The 18,306-nt window shown below is 33.0% G+C and overlaps 2 protein-coding genes and 1 pseudogene across 2 annotated transcripts; all 3 read right to left on the minus strand.

Annotated features, from left to right (window-relative positions):
• On the minus strand, window positions 1–4,224 carry LOC146945935 (uncharacterized). The gene is made up of 10 exons (XM_085748119.1): window positions 4,174–4,224; window positions 2,827–2,975; window positions 2,441–2,711; window positions 2,265–2,355; window positions 2,056–2,180; window positions 1,879–1,969; window positions 858–990; window positions 612–775; window positions 386–506; window positions 1–286 (listed from the first exon to the last, which is right to left on the minus strand). The coding sequence occupies exons 2-10, from the start codon at window positions 2,965–2,967 to the stop codon at window positions 59–61; spliced, it is 1,365 nt and encodes a 454-aa protein (XP_085604245.1). The 5' UTR covers window positions 2,968–2,975; window positions 4,174–4,224; the 3' UTR covers window positions 1–58.
• Window positions 4,225–5,716: 1,492 nt separating this feature from the next.
• On the minus strand, window positions 5,717–6,868 carry LOC146945936 (acidic endochitinase-like; annotated as a pseudogene).
• Window positions 6,869–11,242: 4,374 nt separating this feature from the next.
• On the minus strand, window positions 11,243–13,608 carry LOC146945937 (acidic endochitinase-like). Its single transcript, XM_085744210.1, has 2 exons — window positions 13,079–13,608; window positions 11,243–11,972 (listed from the first exon to the last, which is right to left on the minus strand). The coding sequence occupies exons 1-2, from the start codon at window positions 13,594–13,596 to the stop codon at window positions 11,495–11,497; spliced, it is 996 nt and encodes a 331-aa protein (XP_085600336.1). The 5' UTR covers window positions 13,597–13,608; the 3' UTR covers window positions 11,243–11,494.
• Window positions 13,609–18,306: the final 4,698 nt, after the last annotated feature.

Here is an 18,306-nt window from a genome sequence, read left to right on the forward strand (position 1 = left end):
AGTGAATAAACGAACACAAGTCAAAATTAAACAAATAAACAAATAAATTGCAGATAAGTTAAATCAACAAACAAGAGCAACAAACCTCGTCAACTTCTTGTACATTTGACTGCATACCATATGGATGAAGGTGACGCTTAATTCTTTGAATCACAGTAGGATCAGACGAAAAACCTTGCACAGATGACTGACGATAATATGGCTGATACTTAACACGCAACGCCAACTCAAGGCCAAGCAAATTGTCTAAATGTTTGGGATATATCATAGGATCATCTTCACCAACCTTCAGGAACAAACACAATTATAAAAACCAGAATTCCTATATACAAAGTTACTACATATTCAAAGTACAACTAATACTAAATCTCACAATTAAATTTACCTCTTGCATTGTCTTTCTAAGGGCATCAGCAGTTACACCAAGAATCTGAAGACATTCCTTGTCCCAAAACACAAAGTCGGATTTATCACCATCATACACAACTTGCACAACCACCTTATATCTGAAAAAAAGATGGAATTCATTGTAAAAACAATTTATAATAATAAAAAAGTATATGCCAAACCAAAAGATATCAACTAATCACATAAAAATTTATATAGACAACCTTGTTAATGGAACTTCAACATCCTCTCCACATGTGCATTTATAGCCAGCACCATTTGACCTTGAAGGCTTTGGACATTTGGTACAGCTCTCATAATACCAGCCACTCTTGATTAGGATTAAACTTGTTTGTTGTTCCAACAGTAATGCAATATGTGTTCTAAAATAAATTACATAACAGAGTTAACATACAAATACATCATTAACCAATTATCTAAAAACATTTTCAAGTATAAATAAAATTAACCTGCATCAAATTCATAAATTCACCGATTGGCTTAACTAGAGAGAGATTCGAGAATTCATCATTTTGCGGCCTCTGAGAAGAACTTGAACCTTGACACAAAGTCTGAGTAAGAGCATGACCATGAGCTTGAAGACTGCAAAATCAAACTATCTAATTAACATGACATTTCAATATTTCAAACAATATAAGGAATTGCGAAAAGAATAGATACTGAAAATGATTGTACACAACCATGGTTGGTTAAGTGTCTAAATTATAATTTATATATAATTTTATACCATACATAATTTTTCATGTCAGAAGAATTGAGTGATCATAGAGGAAACCTTTAAAAGGGCAAATTGGAATATTTTAGTGTCCGCACAATCTTGATCAAGTCAGATATCAGAAAAAGCAAATAAACAATATAAGCTCAGCAAGAAGCTTCTCTATACCGCATCATCATCCTGTGAAATTCAGCTCTTTTTAAAATTGGTGGACTACTTATGGACAAAGGTTTGATGATATAGACTAATCAAGTCGAAGCAGCAAAAAAAAGTATGCAACCAAAGTGATCCAATGGCATCATTATATTTTACAAACTTGATTGATTTTAACCAAAATAATCATGACTTTACCAACAAACTATATCAGTTAATGTGCATTATATGTCAAACACCAGCCATCACTTATGTGTATGTTAATATAATCAAACACTCTGATATAGAGCCGAGGTTAAGCTAAAACATGAGTCGAGACTATTTATGCAACTACGTAAGGAAATCTACCTATCTTAAGTCTGCCAAAGATGCTAAAACTAAACAAAATAGCTTTAAAACCAAAACAGCCTGATACAAACTATAATTACTGCAAAGCACCAAAGCTACAGATCAGCAACACACAACTATGCATCTGGACATCAACCTAGCAGCAACAGGACACACCTAAACATAAAACTATCCTTGAAAACAAATCAAATCTACATTGTATAAGAGCAACTCTAAAATAGGTTAAGAACATTCACAACACAAAGTTAACATACCTAGCCTTAAACCTATCAACAATTGGATGCTTAAAATTGATAAGCAACTTTGAGCCAGTCCAATTGTTACAATCATTCGGCTTACCGTTATCTGAAAAATAAGAACCAAAAAATCAATGCAAAAAATTACAAACAGCAGTAAAAACTAACAAACTATTACATGCTCAAAATACTAACATCCAAGTTTACACTGTGCATGAGTTAATATCAAGACAACATGACATGTATTCTTTCGTTCAGCAAGATATTTCATCAAATCCAAAGAATATTTATCCCATAATGTCGCATCAAGCAGGTTTCCACTACACCAGCAACAACATTCTCAGACACATATCCACTACCAAAAAAAATATACAATATAACGTCAAAAAATCATAAAATCATACGCTTCATCTTTAAGCACAAGATTGGTACACAGCTTTTTTCCAGATCCAAACACCGACGTCTTTACGATCTCATGAATAAGACCAATGATTTCTTAAAAAAAAAACTGTCATTATCATCTTCACACTTAAAAAACCAAAAACAAACAAATTTAATCAATAAGGAACAACAACTATACCATACAAAACATCGGGCTTGAAATTTCCATCTTCAATTTCCTTAAAGGACTTAAATCTGAATTCATGGGAGTGAATATCAATTAGCTTGTCATTCCTTGTCACCTTTGTACCAAAGCAAAACACCACCTTAAACGGATGATCAACATGCTTGAACGCAGAATCATTATCAAACACAAGACAATTATGTAAAACATAAGTCTTGTTATCTTCAATCAGTGACTTCCAATGCTCAAGGTCTTTGTTCCGAGTTATGGCATGAATGCGATCACCCTAAATCCATAAACAAAAGAAAAAGGAGAAAATAAATTGAGATGCATAACACTAATCAACAAAAAGAAATTTTAAAGAACTATCCACCACACAAATCCAAAATAATTTTCCTAACCTTGGCATCTCCAATAATAAGTTCCATATGTTTGTTACCATTACTGGCAGTGACAATCCATGAGTCAAGAACCCTAAATCCAATTTTCCAAACATCTAAATCCTTTTTCAAATCCTTGATACAGTCATAGTCCCTAGACATTGTGAAACCTACATAAATATAGATCAATTCATCATATAACCACTATACAATACAACACTGATTTGTAATTGCATTCCTTAACAAAACCACGTAACCAAATCAACCAAATATTTTTTCAAATGCTTCTAAAAGATTCATTGAATAGAAAATCTGCATTGATGCTATACCAGAAAAGGACTTCTACACAATAGATTACAGATAGAAAGTATATTTCTTTAACAAATCAACCAAAAAAATTTCCAAATTCCAAAACTCAGCTAAATAGCTAAGAGTCTTGCTCAGTGTCATTGAATTGTCTCCCAAAGAATCATTGAATAGAAAATGTGCATTGATACTGTGACAGTAAAATACTTTTACACACAAGATGGAGCCATTAAATAGAAAAATCATAAGATTCAAAACTACTACAGACATTCCTGAACATGTTATTCGTGCAAAGAACAGAAACAATGAGAATCATCGTACTCTAGCAATAACAACATTGACAAAAACATTACTTGATGATGTCAAGAAAATTTTCAAGACTACTTCTAGAATCCCATTTCTGATCCCCACAACCGGTATTGTATAATTGGACTTGTCAACCTGTTTATATATTTATTACTTCACTGTTATAGTTTAGTTTAGTTAATGTATCAAATGACCAAATTTTCAACATCAACAATACCAATGCAAAATTTTCGTCATTACCAAACAGTATGAATACCATTACCAGAATTTATATTACCACTTCCAAAGTTTCATCATCATACACATACCACAACCAAACAAAACAAATAAGACCAGAATTTTTAATACCAGTTCCAAATTATCATCACCATACACATACCACAATCAAACAAAACAAATAAGACCACACCAACTCAACAAAATCAACATCCACGCATGCAAAAAAAAAAAAAAAAAACCAAAAAACCAAACAACAGTACGCATACATGGAGGAAAAAAAAAAGAATAATAGAGCAAAATCAAAACAAACCCAATCAGCAATTTTTAAACAGAAATTCATAAAATTATACAAAATTAAACCAACATCTCTAAATCAATTAAAACAAACACAACATAAAAACTAAAGAAAATCACAATCGACTAACATGCATGAAGAAGAGAAGCAAAGAAACATCATAAACAAACATGCATGCAGAAAAAAAAAGACGACCAAACAAAACTGAGATGATGATGGAGAGGATGGAACCGTACACAAACCTGAGAAAATTGAGAGTAACTTGAGAGAATGAGAGAAATTGAGTAACGAAGCATGAAAAATTGAATCCCCCCAAATTGTATCAATTGCAATATATAGGGTAAAAGGGGATGAGGTGTCAATAACAAAATTTTACCAAATTGAAAATTACACCAATGCCCTTCAATGCACTTATTAAGGGCAAAATTGGAATTATCATGGCCTTGTTTTGTCTGCTATAGAAAGGTTGATTGATACACAATTAATTATGGTCAATCAAATTTGTTTCCATTGGAATTAATTATTTCTTACCGTTGGAAACATTTTGATATGCCATAAACGGCTAGTTTTCTTTTAAGACATCTCATTACCTTTTTTCCTATAAATAGGTGTCTTGCACTAGCTCTTTGAAGAACTTAGATTTGCATTCAAACTTTGTGAAATTTTTTATTTCATCACTCTCATTATTTTTGCACTTGCTAATTCATTATCTTGAGAGCTATTTTATACTACATAGTTGAGTTGCAGTACTTGTGCTTCAATTTGTTTTATCTACACATTTGGTGTATTATTCTATTGTTATAATTCTATTGTATTGGGTGCGATCCCAAGGTTTCAAGAGAGGTGATATCTCTTGGATTTAGAGACTCTTCTACAAAGGATTGTTTTGTTTGGTGAGTGCTCGTTATTTGTAAAGGTTACCAACTTATCCTAATTAAAAGCTTTAACAGTGAAAATCTCAAGAGGTTTTCCATGGGGACTATACTAGGCCTTGGTGTTTTAGGCCGAACTAGTATAAATTTCTTGTGTCTTTTCTCTTATTCCTTTATCTCTCTTACTTTATTTGTTATTTATTTTAGGGCAATATCTCAAGTTTTCATCTTTATTAAAAACCTTTATAAGCACTTTATTTTATTTGGTTAAACATTTTTTTAAGTGCTTGTTTTAAATCGTTTTATAAAAATGACAATTCACCCCCCTCTTGTGTGTTTGAAGTCACTTGTTCAACAATTTTCGGTGGCCTAATGGTACAATTCGGTTGCCGAATTTGACATTAGAAAATAAAACAGAAACGTATTTTCGGACCTAGATTTGTTCCAGTTTTTTGAGGATTCTTTTACTATAAATATAGTCTTTGTATCAGAGTAAACCTTGAGATAGAGGGGGCTGAAACAAGGGTTTAGAAAGGCAACAATAAAACTAGGGTTTGTATAGAGTTTGTCTCTTGGCAACAAATACTAGGGTTTGAGTGTTGATTCACCTTGGAAAACACTATTAAGATTGAGTCTCTTGGTCACGGGAAGAGATTGGGGCTTTAGGTAGAATTAGGCGGGAGACTTATTCTTGTAACCCAATGATATCTCTTTTGTAAAGTTACTCATCATTATAGTGAAACGGATGACTACTCTTTCCCCCAGATTATGTCAATTTGGACCGAACTGGGTAAACAGATTCTTTTGTGTTCTCACTTTCTTTTCTCTTGGTGTTTTCTACTTTTACTTGTGATTATAACTGTTAACCACTTGTATTGGTTGCTTTATTATCCCTTGCTCCACACATCAAATATTATTGGTGTGATTTTTTCATTGAATTCACAATAAGATCATTTGATGGTATAAAACCACCACCAGGAGCTGCATTAGGTGATGTTGGTAATCCCCAGAAAAATAATGTGTAGCTAAAGATGTCCAAGCATCCCATGATTGAAAGAGCAATGTAGTAGTCAAGTAAAAGTACGTGTAATTGTTAGTCATTGTTTGAGTCAAAAAAATGGACCGAAAGTTATATTTTCACCCATGATATAGCCCTAGGAAGTACTACTATTAGTAGTCTTATGAATAGTTTTTCTCGTTTAATATATTTGTTTTTAATTTTCATTATTCGTTATTTTAAAATACCAATTAAGCTTTAATTACTTTATTTTCACTAATAAAAGTATTATTTATAAGAGGGTTTTAGTAAATGAAATTCATTTTACCATATAATTTGTGCATTCAATAATTTTCATAACAAATGTGCATAATTTTAAATGACACTTGATATAAGATGAATGAATTATTAAAAGTTGACATTTAAAAAAAAAAAAAACATCGTTGAACGGACCATTCTTGTTCTCGTATATTGTCAAGATGCCTAACAAGGTCATCCCAATAAAGATTTATACCTGCTTCAATGTTAAAATTAATACCACTTATCCAAGGGGACCAGCTTGTTTTTTTTTTCTTCCTTTTTTTGACTAGGAAGTGTAAGTAAGCTAGTAAAGAGATAATTGGCAAAAAATTTAGCATGGTCTGATGAGCTAAGCGAGTAAGTTCCGGATGGACCTCCAATGGAAAGGAAAACATCAATATCATTATTTCGACAGTGCATGATTTCGGACTCGAGATTTGCGCAAGAACTCCTGTCACCACCGCAATGATCTGTGAAGTTGAAACTTAGTGTTCTTCCGCCTCCAAAGACATCAAGGAACCCTTAGAGTACAATATTGTAAAGACCAGTGTCACATGTTGATTGCAAGGTGCCATCTTCTGTGTTTTGGCCGCAGTAGATGGCAATCCAATCACTTGATGGTGTGATAGTGAAGGAGAATTTTGTTAAAATCAACAAAAGGATTATTTGTAATGACCCAAAGATAGGCCAAAGAGAATATAATAGCCTAAGTAGATAAAGATTATGATGAGTTAGTTGTATTAGGTATTTTAGTGGATGAGTCACCATGTTCTAGAAGGATCTAGAGAGATCCTTATATTAGGTGGTGGTGGTGGAAGTGGTGATTACTACTGTATGTTGGGTCATTACACTTCTACCACCACCACCTAATAAAAGGATCTCTCTAGATCCTTATAGAACATGGTGACTCATCCATTAAAATACCCAAAATAAACCAGTGGCATGCTAATATCATTTTTAATACAAAATAAACTCAACAAGGGGCGTAAATAAGTCATCATAAACAAGTTCCTTAATATTACATATCTAAAAGCAACAAAATCATAAACATGATCAATCGTTCATTAATGGAAATCGTGTTGTTGGGATAAACTCCATGAGTTGTGGTTAAGTAAAACTAGATCCTCAATAATCAGGACATGATACTCTTATAATTCCAGGTGTTGTTTTTTGTGTTGGAGCAAGACCTCTGACTAGTGTTTTCTTAGACATCTCAGCTGAAATAATTGGTCCTATCATGCGATACATTCTTTGTAGGTGATCCATGTCATACAATTCAAAGTATTGATTCTGTCCCCTACACTTACTATATCAAATTGATTCTTGTTGTTTTATAATAATTACCAGAGTAATCCAAAATAAGATCTTACATGATCGACAAGTGGTTCTGCATGTATGATGACAAGTCATCTTACGTTATTCTTAACATTTTTTTCAATCATTTTCAGTAGGTTTTAGCAGTAAAAAGGAGAAGTATTAAAACGATTGCCTATGATTTCGGGACTTTTGTAATGTTTTCTATATTTGAGTCTGTAATTCTAATTTTCCCAAAACATAGCAATTTTAGGGGGTTTTGAAGTCATTCACAAAGAAATCATGCAAATTGGCATATCAAGAACAACTAAAGAATTGTCAATATATTGGGAAGACAAAGAATGCAGATTCAAGAGGTCTAAGGAGACTTTACATAGGAAGGAATTCTATTTCCAAGTTCCGAGGCAAGTTATTTGAAGACGAATACCTAAAAACGACGAAGATCGAAGAAATGGGGCCCGGAAGCACAAGCGCATGCGCCTAGGCCATTCTGATAGAGGCATATATGCCTCAAGCATATGCAAAGAGGCATATGCGCCTCTATGCTATGCGCCCCAAGCATCTCAAAATGTGGAGGCGCAATCGTCATTTTATTTGGTTTTTTGTGGGTTTAGCCCGCATTTTTATCCCAAACCAAGTTAGAAATCTCCACTATAAATACTAGTCTTCCCCATTCAGAAATTATTGTTCAGAACTGTAACAGTTCAAGTGGAAGGCGACTTTGGAGTTTCGGGAGAGAATCAATCTTCTCCTTGATTTTCTATGGTATGTTTCTAGGGTATGTCTTTGATGAAGTAGTTTTGCATCAAACAAGATAAGTATTTGCGTATCGTCTCCACAGGGAATAGTGCGTTATCAAGGACATTTCAACATCAATTATCATTCCAAGTATTAAGAGTACTTGTTTGTTTGAATTGTAATTAGCTAAACTAAATTGCAAAAGTAAAAGTTTGAGATTAATAAGGATTGAAACTTGTTAGGAGTATAGTTCCTTAACCAAGCGTCACACGTAACCTACCGATCCATACGAATTCTAGCTTTATAAACAATATTATCACAATCAATTCTAAACTATCCTTCGTGTCCAAAGCGATATAATTAATTCTAAGGTATCGTTTAAACATTCGTGTCCAAATCCCTTAAACGATAACAAAGTCGATCGGATAACTTAATCGACCGTGTCCAGCCTGATTAAGTCAGGGCCGTCCCTGAGAATTCGGAGGCTCGGCTCTGGGAATGAAAAGAGGCCAGTGATAAAATCAAAACGTATTTTTTTTAAAAGAGCAATGCTCTATTTATATTTTTTAAAAGATAAATACAACGTGCCGTATATATGTGGTACACCCATAGGTGAAAATAACTACCGTATACATGAGGAATCCCCACCTAACACCAAAAGCAAGAGGAAAATTAAACCTGCACAAAACAATCAAAAGTCACGCGCTTTTTGCACCCCCTTTATTGCAGGATAGTGTACTACTGGATAGTATACTACTGGGTATAATTTTTTTTTTTGAGGCCCATCCTTGGGGGAGGCCCAGCTCGGTTGAGCTGTTTGCACCCCCTCAAGGCCGGCCCTGGATTAAGTATCCGAAAGCATTAAACTCTTGATTATGGTGATTATCAAAGATTAACAAACTTGTCAAGAATGATATAACCTAAGATAGATTGCTACTCTAGCTCTAGATTCAAGAGTTTGTGTCCAAAGCATCTTGAATCTCATTGAAAGAATTAACACAAGAATAACAACAATATTGAATATAAATTGCTAGAACCATATATTGCAAGATCAAAAGATTACATGTTAGCAAGAATCAAGTACCTCTCATCCCAACAAATGGTATTTAGCTACACATCATCATGGAAGCCTTGCAAGGATGTATTGAAAAGGAAGGATTCATTACACCTTGTGATGTCTCAACAAAGGAAGAAAGATCCAACTTCCAAAATCACTCTCCCTCTATATGATCTACCCTATTTCTCTCTATAAAATATCTAAAACTAAAACCTAAGAGAAAAACTAAGAAAGTAACCAGCCTTCTCTCCAAGAATAGCAAGTGGCTATTTATAGAATTCTGCCATGCTTGAGCTCGCCTCGCGAGCAGTATTACTCGCCATGGCGAGTGATGCTTCCTTCACCATTAAGATTCTGCCACGTCACCCTTGGAGGGTCAAACCGCTCTTACTCGCAACGGCGAGTAGCTCTGCTCGCCTCGCGAGCAAGAGGGTGCTTACGGCTTTTTGGCTTTGTTTTGATGCTCGCCACTGCGAGTTGCAGTGCTCGCCTCGCGAGCAATGGGGTACCTGCGGCCCTTTTACACTTTTCTTGGCTTTTTCATCCTTGCTTAGTGTCTTGAGGTCAAATCCTGCGCAATTGGGTAAAGTAAGGCAATTAAAGCGTAATAAGGCAATTATCACTTTTATCTCGGCTTTTCCCTAAATAACTTGCAAAACAAGTAACAAAAATGCTTAAAATATAACATGAAAGTATCACTTCCTAGCACTTATCAGTCTTCCTTCCGGGCCCAATCTCCGATTTTCCGTCGTTTTTATGTCTTCGTCTTCAAATAACTTGCCTTGGTACTTTGGGAACATAATTCCTCCCAATTGTAAGTCTTCTGAGGTCTCTTGGATCTTTATTCTTGTTTCTTGAATCTTCACAATTCTTCGGATGTTCTTGATTTGCCGGTTTGAATGATTTATTCGTGAATCACAGACTCAAATATAGAAAACATTACAAAAGTCCCAAAATCTTAGGCAATCGTTCTAATACTCCTCCTTTTTGCTGCTATATCCTACTAAAATAAATTGAAAAACATGCTAAGAATAACGTAAGATGACATGTCATCAGATACTCCCAAGCCTTCTCATTCAGCCTCTTCACCCTCCCCATCATGTGATTGAATTGAGTATGAGTTGTTTCCTTAACACATTCCTAGACCACCCCTTTTAACTCCTTATCTTTCCATTGCTTGTTAAAGTTCCTCCAAAGGTGCACGACACAATATCTATGAGGCACCCATGACATTCATTCATGCATAGCAAGAATCAGACCCTCCCAAATTTCAAAAAAGTTATCATCACATTGATCCTTATGAAATACCACTTACTGTCAAAACTGTCCCTAGATTATTATACTTACTATCAAACTGATCATAAAAGTACAACATTCAAAATCAAGCTGATCCTAAAATTAGCAATTATAACATACATGCAGAATATAATAACAGGATATAAATGTATCAAAATAGAATATAATCCATGCAATATTTTGTTATCTTTTGCATCCTAAAATTCAATCTGTTTTGCACGTTGTCTCCTAGCTCCTGATGCAATAGTGTCAAAAACCACTTCCAATTATCCCTATTTTCTACATCCACAATGGCATAAGCAATGAAAAAATTGCAATTATTTCATCTTGTACCACAACAGACAATAGTTTCCCTCCAAACTATCCTTTCATAAAGCATCGATCTAAACCAATCAACGACCTATATCCCGCCATCAAACCTTTTCTACATCAAATCTTTTGAATTTTGGTGGGGACTATGGAATTTGTATGGTATATCATCTTCACAAAAGAACCTGGTAACTTCTAATTAGCTCATGCACATAAGCTTGCAGAAGCCCATACTACTCCCTTTCACTACCTTCAACCAACTGCCATGTTTCCTTTGTTGCCCTTAAAATCAAACTTTACTCGAGTTCACATTATAATACATATTTTGTTAAGAAAATATTTTACGCAAAAACTTACAAAAATATATAGCTGTGTTTATATGTAGCTTTAGCTTATACACTTTTGTGAATTACATAGACTAGTTAGAATTTAAGTTGAAAACGCGCAATTCAATTTTATTCAAATTTCAAAGTGACTTCCAGTACATACATAAGATAAGACGCTTTGATTCCCAAGGGTTACATGAAAACGGAGGGAATCAAAGTGTAACTAGGTACATAATAGTGATCCTGATCATTTTTCTTTCTTAATCTAACGATCTATAACCGTTGTAGAGGATCTGAGTTTTGTCTTATTCCATACTCATACATATATCTAGTGAACTACGCGTATAATATGATTTAATTCGGAAACATGGAGTTCAAAGCTGCTGAGATACATCCAGCTATTGCCTCTGAAACTTGTGTCTTAAAACGAAGAACAGATCGTTTGACATACTCCTTTATCTGATAGCTGTAATCATTATTTCCAACATCATGAAATCTATCCCAAAGCATAATTCCTCCATAGTTTGAAGTCGTTTTAATGAAAGGAAGAACCTTAGATATGAGATCATTTGGTGGTATATAACCACCACTAGGAGCTGCATTAGGTGCTGCTGGTAGTCCCATGAACACGGTATTATTTGGTAGAACTAAAGATGTCCAAGCATTCCATGATTGTAAGAGCAATTTAGGATCTGAGTTTTTTATATCATATTGACATGGAGGGTTATTGTAGAATTGAACAAGTACATAATCAAACAAGCCAGTTTTGATAGCTTTGTCAAGGTAGTAATCTGGCATAAAACATTGGGGTGCCGCAGACAAGTAAAAGTACCTGCAAGAGATAAAAGGTTGATTTGTTAGTTAGGGTGTAAGCAAAGAAGAATTCAAAAATATATTGAATAGAGAGCTAAATTTTGAATGATAAACATTATATGAGTCATGCGAATAAATGTCTTTAGAACACTTTTTATGATTCAAGAAAGAAAACAATTGATAAATTTTATATGAAAAATGCTATTTCTTTAGAGCATAAAGAAATCAAAGAGAATAGAAGACATCATCAACTTGACACCCCTTATTTCAAACCACTAGCTACTCTATTAACCAGTGTTAATAAAACAAAATTAATAAAATTAAGCTCATTTTATCGTATTTTGCACATTCAATGATTCTCTTAAGAAATGTTCTACTTCTACTAGGAGTATAGTTTATGAAGTGGTAATATATTATAGCATTATGCTAACTTGATTTCTTAGGGAACATGTTAAGAATTCCATAAATGGTAAATATTTATTATGAAACATTAATTTTCAATCTTTATAATAATAAATTTACACAATTTCCTAAACAAAAATTCCACTTTAGGTTCCTTAACATGTGCCCTAAGGGCACAAGTTAACATTTTCCTATATTATACTTTCTCACATACTCACATTATACACTTTAGGTCATTTAACTACCTCTCATACTCGCATTATATGTTTTCTTTCTCTCTTTATTGCTATAATTTTCGTGTCCATAGATATCTTTCTTTGAAAAAATATGGTTGTTCATTAGGTTGTTAAATAAAATGTGGTGTCTTGTCTTTGGTTCCCAAGCCATATGCCAGTTTCTTTGGTCTACCAAGCAACCTTATTCTTTACGCACATAAAGAAATATATCATGACATGGAGATATCAGAAAGGAGCACTTCATATGTAAGAGCTAATCTTAGAAGAAGATGAAGAACCCTGTTTTGGGATGTGGTCAAGAAGAAAAAAATATCTCTTTTATAAAATTGGGATGTGGTCAACTTTTTCTTCATCATCTTCTTCATTTTTTTTTATAACTTTTTTTCACATATATATTTTTAGTTTTATAGTTTCAAGTTGTACAGCGGTCAAGTTGTACTACTAGCTAGTACTATCATGCTAAAACTTGTCATTCAAAAAATATTACCTGTTTTGTTGTCTTAGATTGTCAAGGTCCCTAGCAAGGTCATCCCAGTAAAGATTTGTACCTCCTTCAATGTCAAAATCAATACCATCTAAGGTAACACTTCCAAGTGGACCAAATTGACCACTAAGAAAGTTAGTATAGAGGTAATTAGCAACATTTTTAGCATCTTCTGGTGAGCTAAGGGAGTAGGGTCCAATTGCACCTCCGAGGGAAAGTAAAACTTTGACGCCTTTTTGTTGACAATGTTTTATTTCGGGTTCGAGTTTTGTACAAGGGCTCCAGTCACCACAATGACCTGCAAAGTTCCAACTTGGGACTCTTCCTTCTCCAAAGACATTGAGGAAAGCTAAGAGTACAATCTCGTAATTACCAGTGTCACATGTTGATGTCAAGGTGCCATCTCCTAGGTTTTGGCCCCAGTAGATGGCAATGCCACCATCACTTGAAGATGCTTTGATAGTGAAGGGAAATATTGTTAAGACTAACAGAAGGAGCAATGCTTGCCTTTTTGTATCCATTTTGTGTTTAGCTAGTTTGATTACTGTAGATCGATTGAGCAACCCTTTTATAAGGTCTCGGATAGGTTATGTACAGTTATTTTATTACTGGTAAATATTGAGTAACTTTTTTTTTTAGGAAAAATATTGAGTAACTTAGCATCCAGCCCACCAAAATAGACTTTTTGGGACACGTTTTGTTTATGAAAAAATAAAAAATAATTGTCCCAGGACCAAATTGTATGGACCACATTGTAAAAATAATAATAATAATGGCAATGCCCTCCTGTTATGTAAATGCCCTAGTTCTAAATCATAGGGATTAAAAAGATGCGTTAAATGTTCAATGTTCTAGGGGACTCTTTGATATTTTCTTTCACAGAATTTCCTTTTTCATATAAACCAATTGTATTGTCCCTTTCCACTTGTGATGGAGCCAGAATGCATGCATGCAAAGCAAAATATTCAAGGTATGTCGGTACAACGTGAAATGCATGTGTTTTATGGCTCTTTTGGATTGTCTTTTTTGCCTTTCAAAATTACCTCCAACTTTCAATGTAAATATCACATATAATAAAATGTAACATATTGTACATGTCCAATTTTTTCCTTATCAATTAGAAAAGATAATGGAAGAAAGTGAATTAATATATTAAAAAAAACGTAACAAACACAATATTTTTTTTGTTATCACACAAAATATATCACGTAAGAAACACGATATGAGTATATGTCCAATTTTTTTTCCTTTATCCATAAAAAAAAATATAACAAACTAGATCAAATATATGTCACTATAAATATAATCAATAAGAAAATGATCGTTATTTTATTTTTATTTTATATACAGACAAGCCAAAATATGGTAAGTTGATAAATAATTTCATTATATGCTTTGACATTAATTTGTAGATAAATAGATGTACAAATAATTTCCATCAATATTTAAAAACTGTAATAAAAAAATATAAAAACAAACATAATAAAATATACACAAACGTTAGTCAGTAAGAAGAACGGACAGACAGACATGGTAGTGTCCGTCTTTCCGCTAGTGTTTATAACATTACTTATCTATCACGGTAGAACTGGTCTAGTGATTTTGATTTGGATATATGTTTTGATATATAACATAGTCATGATCACTTTCTTCAGTTTGTTTATTTAACAGATGCATGGTTTTAAAGCACGATGCTCTTTTTTACAGCTTATTTGACTCTTTTGTGCTTGAGTTTTGTGGAACGAAAGAAATAATAGATTATTCAAGAATAAGGAAAGTTTCATATACCAGTTGTATTGTCCTTTCCACTTATGTCGACGGATCCTGAGTGCATGCAGAGCAAAATGGTCCAAGTTTGTCTGTACAACATGAAATGCATGTGTTTTATGGCTCTTTTGAGCTGTCTTTTTCACCTTCCAAAATTACCCTCAACTTTTAATGCAAATAACACATATAATAATATGTAACAAATTGTACATGTCCGATTTTTTCCTTATCATTTAGAAAAGATAATGAAAGAAAGTTAATTCAAATATTAAAAAAAATGTACGAAATACAATATACATTTTTGTTATCACACAACAAACACGATATGCGTATATGTTCAGTTTTTTTTTTCATTTGTCCTTAAAACAAACAATATCTAATATATGTCACTATAAATATAATCAATAAGAAAATATTCCTTATATTATTTTTATATTATATTTTTTTGGTAGTGGTCGGGGTTTGAGCCCCGGACTTTGCATATATTATGCATTGTCCAAACCAACTGAGCTAAGCTCACGAGGACTTACTTTTATATTATATACAGACAAACCAAAATTTGTCAAGTTGATAAATAATTTCTTTATATGCTTTGACAATAATTTGTAGATAAATTGATGTACGAATAATTTCCATTAATACTTAAAAATTTAAAAATTGTAATCAAAATTATACAAACAAACATAATAAAATATACACACATGTTAGCGCGGTAAAAAGAGCGGACGGACGGTCTAGTGATTTTGATTTGGATATATGTTTTTATATATAAAATATTTAGGATCACTTTATTCAATTTGTTTATTTAACATGTGGTTTTAAAGCACGATGCTCTTTTTTACAGCTTATTTGACTCTTTTGTGCTTGGGTTTTGTGGAAAGAAAGAAACAATATATTATTCAAGAAAAAGGAAAGTTTCGTATTCCAGTCGTTGGGTAAAGTTAAGTTACATTCTTTTTGGTGGATGAAGGCAACATGTAACACCCTAAACCCTTAAAACGATTGTCATACCCCAATTTTTGACCTAAGAATCAATTTCACACTGTCTTTTGGCCCGAAATATTTTTCTGTCCTTTCAAGTAAAATTTCGGCATAGAGGTATTTTAAAATACCTCATTTTTGGTTTGTTTTTAGGCCCATTTTTTTTTATTTTTACTTATTTTATTTTAGTCTTTTTCTTTTTAAAAAAAGAAAACTTTTACTTATTATCAATTTTATTTTTATTTCATTTTCTTTTTCTATTTATTTATTTATTAGTCTTTTTTAGTTAAATTAGTTTTAAATTTTTTTAATTTTTTTTTTTCTAAAGGGTCCAAGGCCAATTCTGGCTAGCGCCACCATTTGTGACCAAATCACGGTCAGGTCAACTTTTCCATTTCAAAATCATCAAGCTCAATTAACACCATCAAGTCCATTAATCAAAAGCGGTCTCTAATTTCCAATTTCAGAAATCAAAGTGGCCTTTAAAAAGAAATGAAAATCATCAGCAAAATGATTGAGAAGAATCGAAAAAGAGTTGTAACAAAAAGTTGACAAAACGAAAACACCATCAGTCACAACACCAGAAAAAACCACCACAAAAAATCCAGCAACATCATCACAGCCACAAAAATTGTAACCAAAAAACAACAATACAAATCCACCGTAACCAAAAACCAACAAATCCAAATCCACCACACAAAAAACACCAAATCTAAAATCAACCGCGAAAATCTGAATCAGTCAACAAGTCTGAATCCAAACACAAAAAACGATCCAAATCCAAATCCAAGGATCAAAAAGGTATAACCTTTTATTTCTTTCTCTTTTAGATATAGGTTTTTTTGAGTTTTTTTTTTTTTTTGGGTTTCGTTAAAATAAAGAAAAAACCGTAAGAAAAAGGAGGAAGGAACCGAAAAGAAGAAAAAAGAAAAAAAACAAGGAAAAAGGCATTCCAGCGAGGCGACGCCGCCACCTTGGCTGGCCGACCACCTTGCCGGAACTGGAAATGTCTCTTTTATTTTATTTATTTATTTATTTATTTTTTGTTTTATTGTTTATTTAGTTAATGTCATTTAAATTTTGTTTGTTTATTGTTTTTCGTTCATATTGTGTCTTAGGGTTAGTAATATCAAAAAATCACAAAAATATGCAATGTCCTTTTATTATTTATTTTGTTCTTATATGTCAAAAATACCAAAAAATTTATGCTTAACTTGTGTTTCTTTATTTCTAATCCAATGGAAAAGGATTTGCTTTGACCCGGTGTCACTGCGTAATTCTCGCTCGTTTATTCATTGTTATTTTAATTTTAGACCATAAAAAAAATCAAATAACATCAAAAAAATATTCAAAAAAGGAATTCTTTTTTTTTTCTTCTAAAAAAACCTTGATTCTCATCAAGAGATTTTTTTTTTCATTTAATTTCCTTTAGTAAATACTTTAATGCATTTAAGTATATTTAAACCATTTTCTTAAAAAAACTAAAAAACACCAAAACAAATCTTTTCTTTTGCCATTTGGATTTTATTTTCAAACCTTTTTTTAAAAAAATAAATAAAAAACATCAAACAAATCAGGTGGTTTCTTTTACCCCTGAGCTACGTGGTTTTGATCCCTCACGGGTACGTAGGCAAAAGACTTTGTCTTTCCAAATCAAAAAATAATAAAAAGTATTTTCTTTTTCCTTCATTACACTAATCTTTTTTTTTGCAAGCAAAAAATAATTAATTTTAGCCAAAAATAAATAAACGCAAGAGGTTCCTATAGAGTACTATAGATGTTTAGGATGTTAATACTTTCCCTTTACGTAACTAACCCCCGAAGCTTAATATCTTATTTTGATTGTGGGTTTTTATTCGAACTTTACCCCTTTCCCTTGGAAAAATTAAAGCTCGATGGTGAATCCTAATTTTGTGAGTCAACGCTAATCAATATCTTGGTCTTCCAAAATCACAGCAAAAGAAATTGTGACTTCACTGGGGACTCCCCTAAGAGGGTTGAGCCTAACTTGCTTTTTATTTTTGTGCTATTATCTTTGTTTTATTTGATTGCATATATGTTTATTTTTTGGGGTTTTTTTAGTGGTGAGATAGGTCCCTAACCGGACTTAAGGGAAACAATAAGATAGGATGGTGGTATAATCAAAGGGTCATGCCAAGAGTAGTCTTGAGCCATGTTGCACATGTGATATAACCCCACTCAGTGGAGGCCTCATGAAAGTAGTATCCAGTCGTCACGAGTAGTCATGTCGGCGTCATTACTTTTCAATATGAGTGTCTAGTGAAGCTGAGGACCTTTAGAGTTACCTTAACCCATCATAGTCTTTTAGGACGTAGTGCGGTGGCTAATCAAGAGTAGTCTTGAAATTAGTTCATACGCGAAGATACACTCAAACGAGATTCTCTTGCGAATATTGTTGGACCTGGAGTCAGTCTTGTAAATCAACAATATCCGAAAGGAGTCAATGACATTGGGAACTTGGC

The sequence above is a fragment of the Medicago sativa genome, chromosome 2 (assembly GCF_051527215.1).
Source record: "Medicago sativa cultivar Bolivia chromosome 2, Bolivia_mono, whole genome shotgun sequence".
In the NCBI taxonomy this organism is placed as follows: Eukaryota; Viridiplantae; Streptophyta; class Magnoliopsida; order Fabales; family Fabaceae; genus Medicago; species Medicago sativa.